Raw genomic sequence first — 15,633 nt, forward strand, 5'->3', positions numbered from 1 at the left:
TTTTAAAGGCATTTTCTTCTTTCAGTATTAAATGTCACGTTTATTAGCTGGAAACTAATGTATATATTCGGGTAATATATATATATGTAGGAATCTTATTTTTATATGTGTTTTCTTCAAAAAGGAAAAGACTTTGTTATAAATAATCACGTACTTAAAATTTTCCATTGAGTTTACTGTCGATGAAGTCATAATAGAAATAAATAATTTACCAAGCAAATATTTAATTAAGTATACTATTATTCTTCATCTAGGTTTATTTTAATTTGGAAACTTTGTAATGAGGCAACAAACAAAATTATTTTCATAATTTTCCCAATTAAGTTATTGTCAAAATTTATTTACTATCTAAAGAAAATTTACTTCCAATTTAAAATCCAAATTGGATCAACAACGATTAAAATATATCTACGTTATAGCCCATATCACCAAATTCCTAGACTTTTTGTAGCCTAAAGCTTAAATGTTTAAAAGGTTTTTTTCTCCAATATTCTTGCAATAATCTTTTGATCTAGGATTGTAAAAAAAAGTTATTTTCAATTTTTGAAAAAAAAATTGTAAAAATATTCGTTGGACTAAAAAGACACGTTTAGTCTCTAAAATATAATTTATAAATTTGAAATCAAAAAGTTTATGTCAGAAGTGGGATTCGAACCCACGCCCTCATAGAGGACCAGAACGCCCAGTACCGTCAACACGGTAAGCTTTCGCTTGAGTCTGGCGCCTTAGACCGCTCGGCCATCCTGACATAACATCATTGTTGGTATAACTTATATACTACCGTATTTAACTTTAATAGCTTTACATTATAATGATAGGTAAGCATATTTCTTTAAAACATTTTTCCTCAGCTCTTGTGCATCGCAGGGAAAATCCAAGCATACTGTTCGAAAGATATTTTTCTATAGATGTGCAGCATGCTTTAATAAAGTAAAATAAACTCATGAATAAGCACAATAAACGAGTTTAAAAATAAAAAAATAACATGGACCTTATGGGTTAGGGTTACCATGCTGGTGACGAAATAATAACAACGAAACACAAACAGGAAATCAAAACAAATTGAAGGAATTCCAAACACATGTTTTACGTTAATAGGCAAGTATGTTTCTTTAAAACCTTTTTTCCTATCTCTTGTTCATGGCAAGGAAAATCCAAGCATACTGTTAGAAAGATATTTTTTGTATATATGTAGTATATGCTATTGTAAATTAAAATATTAAGGCTCATATTAAGAACAACGAATAAGTTTGAAAATAATTAGCATGGGCCTTATGGGTTACCAGTTACCATGGAAACAACAACGAAACATAAACAAAAAATCAAAACAAAGAGAAGGAATTCCAATCACATATTTTATTTACAACGAGAGGAGAAAATAGAGAAGTCTTTACATTACATATTTTTGGTAGAGTTTTTGAGCACTGGTCTAGTAATTAATTATCCTAAAGCATCTAGCAGTACACGGTAAAACATTGAACATTTGAGTGACGCGAGATTTTGGCGATAAGATACCTGCTTGTTTGTTTGTTCAATCTATGCAAATCTTAAAGGGATTATTTCACGGACGATACCGATATTTAAAAGCATTCAATGGCTAGAACAATACCACAACGACAATGCCAACATTTTTAATACATTGTTAAAATAATATTGTCATCAGTTTTCCTCGCCGGCTGCAGACTATTTTAAAATGTTAATAAGGGTATGTATGGTGTATTTTTTTACTTTTCATCACACAATTCAAAGATTGTTTTACCTGGAAAGAGTTTGTAAAAAAGGCGTTTCCTCAGCTAACAATATTATAATTAAATATACATATAATTAAATTTACAAGTTCAACAAGGCCAATATATATATAGATGGAAACCTAGTTTCTGAAAGCGCTAGCGAAATAAAATAAAATAATTATATATTGGCCTTGTCGAACTTGTAAATTTAATTATATATTTAATTATTAATTGCCAATATCTCCAAATATAAGTTAACAATATTATGTTTTTAGGATGGATATTTCGAAAATGACAAATGTGAAAAGTAAAGTTCTTGGAAGTAACTTGTTAACTATTGCACTTAATTTACAAATCATTCAACAAAATGTTATTTAAATATTTTGGGACGTTTAGAAGAGGGCCGCCACTTTTTAAACTGTGGAATAACTACAGTTTAGTTAGGTTATTTTATAGCTCTACTCACACGTTTTTTATTCTATTTACTGAACAGGAACGATCACAAAAACCCAAAAATCACCTTACCAGCAATAAAAGTGTGGTTTTTCACAGTTAAAATAGTGGCAGCCCTATTCTGAAAAAGACCTAATATTTCATTCGTAACCGAGTTTTTTTATAGCTTCTAAAAGAATATTAGAAGACCTCTGCGTAATAACAAAACGAGCTTTTTCCGGTTATAAGATCTAAATTATTCTTAACTAACAAATATCAGCAAAACTCAGGTTTTTCTGAATCAGTAATAAAATACACCAGAGGTGGAACTAACGTTAGAATCAATGAAAGCAATTCAATAAAAGTCTTGTGAATAATAGAAGCACTGCGATTAGATTGGGTTGTGCTCAGGTACGTTAACAAACAATAATCATACTGTTGGTACTCTAGGGACTCTTGAAATACATGAATTAAAAAATAAATCAAATAAACCGTAATTATTTTATTTTACTCAAATCATTATCATTAATTACTTAAACTGGACTTCTCTTCCTTTCGTAGTATCTGAAGTTTTTTTTATGTATCGGTTTCGTGTTTGGTGAACTTAAATTTAAAAATAATTAATTGTCATCAGCAACTGATACCTACTTTCTCACATTAGCTGGTTAAAAATCAGGTAAAGTGAAATTCTCTTAGTCTGCAGGCTTGCTGCGGCGGGTCCACCGTAGGTTTAATGGTGAGGCCTAGACGAAAATTACCTTTTCGTTTTGAGGTCCACAGAGGCCAAAAATACTTTCCGTTCAAATTCATATATACATATGCGATAACTCAAGCAAAAATTTTAAATTTTTTATGAAATTTAGTACAAACCTGTAAATAACCTACGTATATTTGAATGGGTTCACGGAACAGCTTGATCGGACAACAGGAACATGGGTGTCTGGGTGTTTTATGTGGCAAAAATTGGGTTTTCATATTTTTTACCCTTAAAACGTAAAGTTTCTAAATTTCGTTCCAAATCATTATGTAGAAACTTAAAAAAACTGTTAGTATAGCATATTAAAGCGTTGTTGTATGCCTAACGGTTTCGGAGAAAATTCAAAAAACTTGTTATTCTGATGGAGAATATAAATAAACTGTTGTAGTTTTCTTGTTCATGGACATATTTTAATCGAATTCGACAAATTTGTTTATTTCAAAAAATGCTGTCCACATTTCAATAAAATATACACCTTATTATTTTCCCTGTAGCAGAAAACCTAAGTACTCATTCAAATCAATGATATTTAAATACGAATTAAATCCGACATATTTAAGGGAATATTTTAACGGAAATCCAATTAGGTAAAAGGAAATTCGTTTAGTCTACAGGTTTGCTACAGCAAGGTTTTTTTTTAATTCATTACGATGTTAATTACATTACAATGTTTTTAATATAAACATTTTACCCTGGTCAATTGACCTTACCCATTTAGGGGTTACTTAGATTAATTGTTTACAATTTTAATTTGAACTGATGTCAAATTCCACACTACTTGCAACTACTACTTAACATTAGTGGTAATAGTTTACATAAAAGTGTAAATACGTACCTGAATTCAGAGTGTCGTATACATTGGTACCACGGCTGTGAGCCAGATATACAGGGTGGTTCACGTAAGGTGTCTCAAATTGATTCCAGACAAACTGTTGGTCCTACCATGATGAAATGAAATAATTTCCCACTAAACAGACCCCAAGGAATAACGTAAAACGTAACGTAAATAACGTAACGTAATAGTTATAATGTTTTTAAATACAGGGTGTTCAAAAACCAGAGGGTGTATAAAATATCATAGTATACATCATTTAAAGACTCCATTGAAACTAGATGTTTTGGTTAAAACAGAAATAAATTATCCTTAGCAGTTTCAAAATGGCGGAAACTTGTTTTTAAAGTTTGAATTTCAAGGAAAATCCTGTATTTTTTTGAAATTGCAGGCATTTATACCGTTATTCAAATATCGCATTCCTTAAGGGCTAATCTTATTATGATCTTATTATCTTATTATGATATCCGATTTGATTAAATTATCTAATTCAATTATTAAAAGATTTTCAAACATATATGTATTTGTAAAAACTCAAAAAGTTCAATAGCATCATAATGTCATACATTACATCATTTTATAGGTCTTGCTATTCCAAGCAACATTCAAATTTAAACCATACCCATATCTCTTTTAGTTTTTCAGTTATCATCAAAAATAAGATCTTTCCCAATATAAAACGTATGTTAATTCTAATTCTTAAAAATACCCCCGCCGCAGTAAACCTGCAGATTAAGCGAATTTCCATTTGACTAATTGGATTTACTCTCAAATATCTCCTTAAAGATATCACCTTTATTCCCTATTTAAATAGCATTGGTTTGACGAGTACTTAGTAGTTTTGCTGCAATAGGGAGGGTAAAGAAGTGTCTTTTTTGTGTGAAATGTTAATAGTTTAGTATGAAATAAAAAAATTGTCTAAATTTGAACAAAATATGTTCATAAACATGAAAATTACAACAGTTTACTTATCCTACTAATATTATAAATGAGAAAGTTTGGACGGATGGATGTATGGATGTATGGATTTATGTTTGTGACAAGTGAACGCGAAAAATACTGGTCGGATTGGACTGAAATTTGGCATGATGATAGCTCACATTCCCGATTAACATATAGGCATATTCTTATTTCAAAAATCCCTTCGGGCTCCGCCCCAGTGGCTCTGGAGTTTCCCATGTTAACCTTATGAGAAATGGAATTATTGAATCTTAACAGCTGTTTCAATTAAACAAGTTGGTTCTGTTCTATGATGTTCAATAGCATTAAAGTTACAAGGATTACCAACAGGGTGCAGCACTATTATTTCTTTTACATTTATGACGACAGCTAATTTGCAACCAAAAGGTGAGTGAGCGTAGCGAACGAACTTCAACCTAGAGGCGAGTTAGCGTAGCGAACGAGCTAACCTGGAGGCAAGTGAGCGCAGCGAACGAGCTCCAACCTGAGTTAGCGTAGCGAACAAACTTCAACCAGGACGTGATTGAGCCATGCGAACGAGATAATCTTGAAAATTAAGAAGTTAAACGGGGCAAAGCCCGCGGGTCACAGCTAGTTCTCTATAACTATAACATGAGAATTTTAAATTAAATTTTTTTTTAATTTTCTCCGTTACCATTAGGCACATAATAACGCATTATTATTGTTTTTTTACTCTAAAAAATTGTTAGGAATGCGTTATTATGTGCCTAATGGTAACGGAGAAAATTCAAAAAAAAAAATTTAATTTTGGGTAAAAAATGGGAAAACCCAACTTTTACCCCATAAAACCAATACCCCCCGTTCAACTAATACCCCCGTAAACCCCCGTTCCACTAGTACGATCATGCTGGTTCGAACTCGTTCGAATAAATGTAGATTTACTCATTTATACGAAATTTCATAAAAATCCGATCATTTTTGCTCAGATCAATTAAAATTAAATCTGTATAATACAATATTTAGAATTCAAATTAAAATTGATATTTTTTACCCTAAGTACTTATATTTTGTCAGAAATCTTTGCCTGCAGCTCTTCATTGCAAAAATAATTATGGAAAATATTATACTTTGTTAGAAGGCCAACCCTTTTTATTGTTAATCAGGTAAACAAAAGAGATATAACAAATGTTAGTCAACGAATCTCGTAAACTAGCACATTACAACGGCAAGACATAACATTATTTGCTAGATAAATGAATAGGTCAACAAAATAGACATGGCATGTGTTAGTCAACGAATCGCATAAACTAACACATTTCAAATTAATACAGAACAAGAGGGAAGAACAATCGAGTTTATATAGTTGAGTAACGAGTAAAGTTGGAATCTTAACAAAAAATGACTAAATAATAATAAGGTCCGCCGGAATCAGGTAATTGACTTTAGATACTCTAAATAGCCATTCTATTAATGTAAACCGTATATAATTGACTTTTGGTACAGCAAGGAGACAATTCATTTAAGTTAACCATTGAGTACCAAACGTACCGTTCAGTTGTGATTCTATAAGTAGACAATTCTGTTTAAGTTAACCAGCCGTACTATTGAATTTAAATTACTGCAAATAGGTGTCTTATTTATGTGAACAAAATATACCATCGACTTTAGAAACTCTAAATAGCCATTCCATTAATATAAACCAAATATATCATTGGCTTTTGATACTGCAAGGAGACAATCCATTTACATGAACCATTGAGTACCAAACTTACCATTGACTTTGGATAATGCAAGTTGACAATTATTTCACGTAAACCAAATGCAGCATTGAGTTTGGATACTAAAAGTAGACATTTCATTTACATGAACCAGACGTACCATTGACTTAGATCCTGCAAAAAGATATTCCATTTATGTGACCAAAATATACCATTTACTTTGGATACTGCAAGTAGAGATATCATTTACGTTAACCAGATGGCGCATTGACTTTGGAAAGTATTTGATTAATATGCTAGCCCTACCAAGTATTGCAAGCAGGCAACTGCATTGTACACCTAGTTATAAGTTGATAGAACAACATTTGTGTTACATTAATGCAACCTATTAACACTTGCAACACAATTTTGGGTAATTATAATTAGCATTTTGCAACAAAATGATGTCTTCTTTATCACAAGAGATGCTCTTAATTTATTTAAATTAAATAATTAAATTTATTTTAAATTTGATGCTACAAAGTTAAAAAATTTAAACAAGCAGAACTTACTGTCAAATGAATTTTGATTTCACAATAATTCCACACAGCTGGTTCAAACATGATCGAATATTAGAACAGAAACTGTATGGATCATAAACATAAAAAAATTATGTCACTCGCCCGGATGTAAATATATATTTAACATTAAATATACATTTAACATTTAATATATTTAACATTTAATATATTTAACATTTAATGTATTTAACATTTAATATATTTAACATTACTTAAATGGAACTGTCAAACCATGCTAATATCATTAGTACAGGATTCTTTAAGTTACGTCATTTGTTTATGTTTATGATCTATACTAAGTCTGTTCTAATATTTGTGAAAAGTTGTAATAATAAATTATACATGGGTATAGGAAATAATTGAGATTCTATAATCATTGCTGTATCAACTCTTATCTTGAGAATTATTTGAAAAGGTTTTTATTAGCTCGCTTTCTTGTCCAGTACAAATGTTGCAATGAATTTTAGACTAACTTCCCGATGGCCTAGGGACTTGAAACTTGAAACATAGCTCACAAATGGAAAACAATGCAATATTATATCATTTAATTTTCATATTTCCCTTGGGCTACGCCCCATGGGCTTGTTTTTATTAACTCGCTTTCTTGCAAATGTTGATACTTCCCGATGAGCTAGAGACTTGAAACTTGAAACATAGCTCACAAATGGATGACAATTGAAAATGCAATATTATATCATTTAATTTTCATACTTCCCTTAGGCTACGCCCCTTTGGCTTCCAAATTTTCCATGTTTACATTTTGTAAGAATGTAAATAATATATCAATTAATTTAAGTCAGCTGTAAATACTTAAATTTAACCGAACATTCTTCCAAACACACATTTGCAACAAACATTTGCTCCCAAGAGATTCTTTATACAATAAAACCTTTCAAAATAATGATAAACAATCTGATTGCAGATATAAAGGTGTTTGTTAATAATTTCAATTGTTATTTATTTAGTATTCTATAAAGTAAACAATAAGTTAAATAGATTGATATATTTATAGTTAGTAGGTAGGCCATTCATTCAATCTAATACATAATTATATGAAAAGAAACTCAAATAAACCTTAGATTTCCCACATGCCTCTTCCTTTATCTGATATATTTGCTTAAAATAGATTTAACATCCACACACATTACAAACTAAAAAGTAGAAAATAATTTATAAATAAAAAACTTTTTTCTAAACAAAACGTTTTTAAACGCACTAAAAAGTATAAAATAATTTATAAAATTGTGGAGAGTTTGTAAGAATTAACACGAAAAACGTGGGGTGCATGCAATTGATAATAATACATTATAGTTCAATAGGTGAAGGTAATTGTAAATTATCTATTGCATGTACCCCACGTTTTTTGTTTTAAATCTTACAAGTATTTATACTCTCCACATTTTTATAAATTATTTTCTACTTTTTAGAGCGTTTATAAACGTTTTGTTTTAAAAAAGGTTTTTATTAATAAATTATTTTCCGTTCGAGTTTGAGTTTGTGACATTGTGTTCTACTATCTAAGACCTGAAATTTGATACCAAACTTGACCTATGCTGCTATTTAAGAATTGTATATGACTCCTCGTGGGCCCTTGAGGGATAAAATAGTAATAATACCTTAAAAAGAGTAGACAAATTACTTTACTATAATGTTAAAAAATATATTACACCGTTCCGTTCAATCACACTGTATACTATTTATAGGGGGGAGAAAGTAAAAGTTGTATTATCACGTTATTACACATTCTCTTTATTTTAATGGGAATTAAAATACCAATTACAATGGCTGTATAGGAGTTAACTTTTCAGGTGTCGGTTTTTCTTTGTTCACATACAAAACTATGTCTATTAATACAATCAAAGTTAGTAAATCCATGATGGACAGCTGCCAAGCAGTTGTAATTACTGCCTGTAGGCTCACCAGCCCTCCAACGGAGTACAACTGGTAGTCCAGTAGATATCCATAGGAAATTCGGATAGTTGCCAAAGTCATGGCCACCAATCCATACACCTTCGTCCTGATCTGCCAACATAAGCGATATTATATCCTAAGGTGGAATAAAATGGACCGTATTAGCAAACTAACACACAATTTCCCCATTAACTTGACATAAAGATTGTGCGGAAGTCTAGCTAGAGTGTTTCATACATACTATACCTTTTAACCAACTTGGAAATCGATATGTGACTACTAATAATTCATAGTATCTCTAGGAGGTTGTTTTTTGAAATATGTGGTGTGTTGGAAAATATTCATGTATATATATATATATATAGAAGGTAAAACGAGATCGTCCACCATAAACACAACATTTTTTTTGTCACACAACATATATAAATGTCTATATCGTATATATCGTATGTGTAGGCCTATATCGTATCACCAGTATGGTTTGGGGCCCAATTTCTGAGAATTTGAATCAGCTGACTAAAATGCTAAAAGATTTAGGACTTACGTTGTGTACACTTACAATGGTAAAGATGGTACTCAGAGGTATACCAGAAGGAAGGAGACCATTAGGTAGACCAAGAATGCGATGGGTTGATGAGGTGACGAAGGACTTGAGAGGAATGGGAGCAGACTTGGAGCTGGCAGAGGATAGAAGAGCTTGGAGCCACATGGTTGGCGAGGCCAAAAACCACCTAGGTTTCCAATGGCCACAGGAGTAAGAGTAAGTAAGTTGGGTACACTTTGATAACAATAAATAATATATCATAGGCCTGCATTTTGCGTAAAATACCCTGCCACAGCAAACCTGCAGAATAAGCGAATTTCCATTTACCTGATTGGATTTCAAATAAAATGTATTTAAATAACATTAGGTTTAACAAGTACCTAGGTATGATGCTTCAGGGAGGGTAATAACGAGTGTTTTTTAGTAAAATATGAATAGCTTAGCATAAAATAAATAAATTTGCCAATATTTATCAAAATACATGTCCGTAAACAAGCAAACGACAACAGTTTACCTATTCTTTAAAAGAATAGCATAGGAATTTAAAATTTACAATTTTTTGAATTTTAACCTTACAAAAACACTTCAATACACCAAATTTTTTTTTTAATCTCTTTAAAATAGTTTCAATATAAATTGGTAAATTTTATGTTTTGGGGGAAAAACGAGAAAACCAAATTTTTACCCCTTAAGACCCCACAAAACCCTGTTCCCAAAGTCCGATCATGATGGTTCGCGAACTCATCTAAATTTACCGCGCCCTACACCCTCAAACTAAATTTCATCAAAATCGATTGAAAAACTCATTCATATATACAAATTTGAACGAAAAGTGTTTTTGGCCTCAAGGGACATTAAAAAACGTATATCAGTCCCCGCTCCAGGTCTTACTGTGCCACCTACGGTAATTGCTACTTCCCAACAGAAAATGTTCTAAAATAAAACGTGGGCATCTACCGAAAATACTTCAGAATGGATTTGGAATAAGAAATAACAACGCCCATTTTTAGGTTAGTTGAAAAATATTTTTTTTTGCAACTAGATAAAATAAGGTTGTCTGAAAAAGTTACTTCAATGACAATCTATCTGGATAAAATTGTTAAAAATTGAACACGATCCTTATTCATGTTTGACTTCTTCTTCTTCTTGTTCCTCTTCTTGTTCATCTTCTTGTTCATCTTCTTTTATTCTTATTCTTCTTCTACTTCTTATTCTTTTACTTCTTCTTCTTTTTCTTCTCCTTAAGTATTCAGCATTCAATGCGGGTAAAAGTTGTTGAGGTCATGTTTTTACAATTGCATAAATATTTGTTACTGGTATATTTATTGTCATGTTTGTGCAACCATTTAATAGCCCAGTCAATAAAGGGATTGTGTCGGAAGTAATTAGTGAAAGGCTGATTTTTGGCCCATCGACTATTACCATTTAGACAAGTGTTCAGCCAAAAGTCCCCACCCCTACCCCTCTTGCTTCCCCCCCTGTGCCCCCTAAACATATAAAGTGTAAGGGTTTCGTAAATCACGTTTTTCTCGATTGTTGAACGACATATTGAATGGCAATTAGTTTTATTGTATTTGTTATAAAATTTCCTACTATCATGTCCAGTTAACTTTCGTCGTAGCTGTTACCTTTTGTTCATTATTTGTATACAATTGTAAAGATTTATATATTTTTGAACATATAATTTTATTTTTGTTGCCTTAACTTTTTTCGCTGACGTTTTATGAAAATATGTTTAGAACAAAAGTTGTAGCTGCTTTCATTAGCTTTAAAATGATGTATAATTTTTTTTTTTTTTGTCCTAAGGACGCTAGGCACGAGCCTGGGATTGTTTTTCACATTACTTCAGGCTAGACCTAGGGGTTGCGGCATTATCACTTGGATAAAATCCATTGGTGACTTGGCGGGGATCGAACCCGGGACCTCAGGGACTGAAGTCCCGCGCTCTAACCACTACGCCAGCTCGCTTCCCAAAAATGATGTATAATAGTACTTACTTTAATTAAAACCCTGCGAGATTCAGCCGGTGTAATGGAGTATGCGTACTCAATCAGTGAGCTAAGTTGGGCTGGCGCGGCGTTGCAATACTATCATTGTTGTAATATGGAGAGTGTTTTTTTTTTTTTTTTTTTTACTGAGGGTATACTAATGCATTATCTCCATTCCCCACCGCAGCAAACCTGCGACTAAGCAAATTTTCATTTACCTGGCTGGATATTTACTCAAACATTCCCTTAAAATCGTCAGAATTAAATCCTGGTCAGATTACTTTCATGAATACTTATGTTTGCTGCTACAGCCAAGGTATTGAAGAGTGTTCTTTTATCGATATGTCGATAGCTTTTTATGAAATAAATAAATCTAATTAAAATATATCTATAAACAAGCAGACTACAATAGTTTTTTTATCGTCCAAAAGAATAAAATGGGAATTTTAAAACTTAATTTTTATGAATTATCTCCGTAATCGTTATGGGTTTAACGTTGCACATATATACAAAATTATTTATTTTTTAAGCTCTACAAAATAGTTTGGAAAGAAATTATAATATTTTGTGGTTTTAGGGGGGAAATGGGAATAACCAACGTTTACCCCATAAAAACCCTTATAAAACCCTATTCCCATAGTCTGATCATGCTGGTTCACAAACTCGTTCGAATGAACGTAAATTGATATATTTGTACCAAATTTCATCAAATCGGATCATTTTTGTTTGAGTTATCACGGTAACTGACTCATGTATTTATATATACTAGTTGCTATGCCCGTGCTTCGCTACGGGGTGACTGGAGTGAGAATACAGAAAAGAATAATTCTGTTTTACTTTGAGATACTATAATATACTATAAGAAACTGTTACAACACACTTACCAGGAAACATATAGGCAAAGGCTCAATCGTGCTTATTGATTAATCAAATGAAGATCTCTCAATGTATTACAGTACTATCATTTTATATAGTGTATGGCATTTAAAAAATATATGCTAAAGTATAATTCATTGACCACATGGCACCAAGAAACAATTCTCATTGTAAACAAATTAAATTAAATAGCAGAACAGCATTTCTGACAACAGCTGGAGTTTCATAACAATGTTTGTTTCCCATGTTAATCTTATGGAGAAATATGAAACTTTAAAGGGCCCCAGGGCCTTATTCTTTAATTATTTAGCTAAAAAGAAAGTTTCCTGCACAACTTCACGTTACGCTCTTTCCAATGACACCAAAAACATGTCAATCGGTTCAGTAGTTTCGGAGGAGTAATTGTCACAAAAAACTTGCTTGCGTATTAAATAAGTATAGATAAAGTGATAATATATATAGATATATGATTTTAAGTTTTACATTTTATTTATGAATTTTAATGGTGGAGGGTGTTTTCGGCCTCTGAGGGCTCCAAAATGAAAAACTAAATCGGGCCTGGGTCTAGGTCTTACCATGAGACCTACGGTAATAGTTTATTCCCTATGAGGAATTTGCTAAAAGAACAAACAAAAAAAACCCATGTACAGTTAGAGTTAATACAATTTATTTCTATCCTTTGTAATTAAAATAAAAAGCATAAAATCATTTTATATGTACGTAATAATTTTATAGGATGTTATTTTAGAACAAAATAATTGCATTATCATTATTTGAAGTTAAGAATTACTCATACATCGAATTCAAAATTTCCCTCTACAACTTCTTTCCCCCCATATCTTATATTTTCAACACTGGGGTAAGACGACTCATCATACACTCGGTTTTTAATTTCTTGTCTTATCAAAGCCGCAGCTGTAGAAACAATTATCTTATAATCTTATCACCATTATGCCTTTTATTTTAAGAGTACCTACCAAGTTTCAGAGAAAATCTTGTCCAGCCTATCTCCTAAACAAACTATGGAGGATTTATTTTTATGTTCGTAGTCTAATAAGAAGTCTTTCACCAAGTGATTAAGTAACAATGTTTTGAAGTACTTCGTTTCATAAACCTGGTCTCTGCCTGATATATTTTTCATCAATTGCAAAAGGTTAGGAATGCTATGTTGGCAATCATCATTTTCCTCAATGAAATCGCAAACTTTTATGAATTATTCTTTTAATAAATCGTTAACTGGTCTACCACGACCTACACACGTATTGGTGTGAATGTGTTGTTTCAAAAACCTAGCATAACAAGGTAAACAATCCTTCAAGCCTATACCTAACCTAATCACCCCAAAAATTTTTCCTATTTTCAATACATTTACTTATAGTATGTTTAGTAGTTAAATCACAGTAAGAACTCAATCGAATGCTTTCCTATTGTTTTTTGGTGTCTTAAAATTTAAAAAAATCGAGAAATACAATAATGGGTAAAAACGTCTTGCACGAGTGCGGTAACGGATCAAATCAAATCAAATCAGTTTTATTTCCACAATATATACAAAATTTACAATTTTTCAAAAAATAAAATACGAATATATATAGTAGTCTTGAAGCATTATACAGTACAGTGTTTACGTAAAATAATTCAAGTAAAATTAAATTTGTAAAGTTATAATAGTATAAACTTAAATCAGCTATGGATTAGCTATTAGTATTGGAGTTAGTAGTAGCTATTAGTATTGGATCAGCTATGTAGCGACACATAAAAATAGTGCACCCGGTCCCTTCACGGTTAATATCTGGTATTACATAACCGTAAAGTACACGTGTCAATATATCATTTTGAAGCTGATAGCAGCTACAGTTTTGTTTGAAAAATGCTTTCATAAAATGACGGTGTTAAAAGTTTTGCAAAAAATAAAATTACGAGCAAATAAATATAATTATCTTTACATTATTCTACGGATAACAAACAAACGGTAACAGTTACGACGAGATTTAACTGGACATGATTGTAGGAAATGTTATTACAAAGGGAATAAAACAATTGCAATTCGATATATGTTACATTTTTAACATCCAGATCTTTGTTTAAAGATAACATCCTTTAAAAATACTCCATACATGTTTTTTAAATGATAAACTAAATAAAATTTGTAAATGAATAAAAAAAATTTACTTTAAATGTTATTAACTTTACATGGGGATTTCGATTATTTTTTCTAGGATAATACAATAGTGTATCTTAATTTAAAAACAAATTCTATACATTACAACAATGATAGTATTTCGTGCCAGCCCCACCTAGACCAAACCCACTGATTGAGTACAGATACTGCATTACACCGGCAAAATCTTGCAGAATTTTCATTAAAGTAAGTACTATTTTACATAATATTAAAGCTAACTAAAGCAGCTACAACTTTTGACCAAAACATATTTTCATAAAACGTCAGCGGAAAAAGTTAAGGCAACAAAAATAAAATTATATGTTAAAAAATATATAAATCTTTACATTTGTATACAAATAATAAACAAAAGGTAACAGCTACGACGAAAGTTAACTGAACATAATTGTAGGAAATTGTATAACAAAGACAATAAAACTAATTGCAATTCAATATGTCGTTTAACAATCGAGAAAAACGTGATTTACGAAACCCTTACACTTTATATGTTTAGGGGGCCACAGGGGGGGGGGAAGCAAGAGGGGTAGGGGCAGGGACTTTTGTCTAAACTCTTGTCTAAATGGTAGTAGTCGATGGGCAAAAAATCAGCTTTTTACTAATTTCCCCTCCCTAAAAACACAGGTTGACTTGAGTAACTATTCTCGCGGATCCGCGCCGCGAGCGCTCTTGCGCCCGACGCCGCCTCCCGTTTACGGACTGATTCTGTCAACTGGCTGCAATTAAAATACGTAAAGCCTATATCATTTTAAAGATTGAGAAATACGCCAACTTTTTATATAATACATTTTTTCTCTATCTCGTCTCATTTCAATACAAATCAACTTAACACACGAAGGTTAAAATTTAAAAGTGAAGAAATTTATATTCAAACTTAAATTACAAGAAAACTACTGAATATATCGATTACACTCTTATAACGTTTTTTGTAGAGAATATTTTAAGGATTGCAATGGCGAAACAAAATTTATTCTATTGCTGTTTGTTTCTGAGATATTGATAAATTGGAAAAAGTTTACACAAATACACTTAAAAGGGTGTAGGGGGGAAAGCAAGAGGGGGAGGGGCGGGGACTTTTTAGAATTGTTCCTTATATGATCTACTAACATCCATGACAAAATCAGCCTTTCACTAATTACTTCCGACAAAGCACTATTTTGTCCCTTTATTGACTGGGCTATAACTAAT

At 31.5% G+C, this 15,633-nt stretch overlaps 1 protein-coding gene and 1 non-coding gene across 4 annotated transcripts in view; both read right to left on the reverse strand.

The window, feature by feature from the left end:
• Window positions 1-634: 634 nt before the first annotated feature.
• Window positions 635-748, reverse strand: Trnal-caa (transfer RNA leucine (anticodon CAA)). Its single transcript has 2 exons — window positions 711-748; window positions 635-679 (listed from the first exon to the last, which is right to left on the reverse strand). It is a non-coding gene; the product is annotated as a tRNA-Leu (tRNA).
• A 7,936-nt stretch (window positions 749-8,684) lies between these two features.
• LOC128991148 (versican core protein-like) overlaps window positions 8,685-15,633 on the reverse strand; it is a 31,565-nt gene continuing 24,616 nt past the window's right edge. For all 3 annotated transcript variants that reach the window (XM_054413924.1, XM_054413933.1, XM_054413918.1), the window contains exon 7: window positions 8,685-8,972. In XM_054413924.1, the coding sequence (XP_054269899.1) occupies window positions 8,755-8,972 (218 nt within the window). In that variant the 3' untranslated portion in view covers window positions 8,685-8,754. The remainder of the gene's footprint in view (window positions 8,973-15,633) is intronic.

Source organism: Macrosteles quadrilineatus, unplaced genomic scaffold (assembly GCF_028750875.1).
Source record: "Macrosteles quadrilineatus isolate MER2022 unplaced genomic scaffold, UCM_ALF_1.0 Scaffold_1__1_contigs__length_201487025, whole genome shotgun sequence".
NCBI lineage: Eukaryota > Metazoa > Arthropoda > Insecta > Hemiptera > Cicadellidae > Macrosteles > Macrosteles quadrilineatus.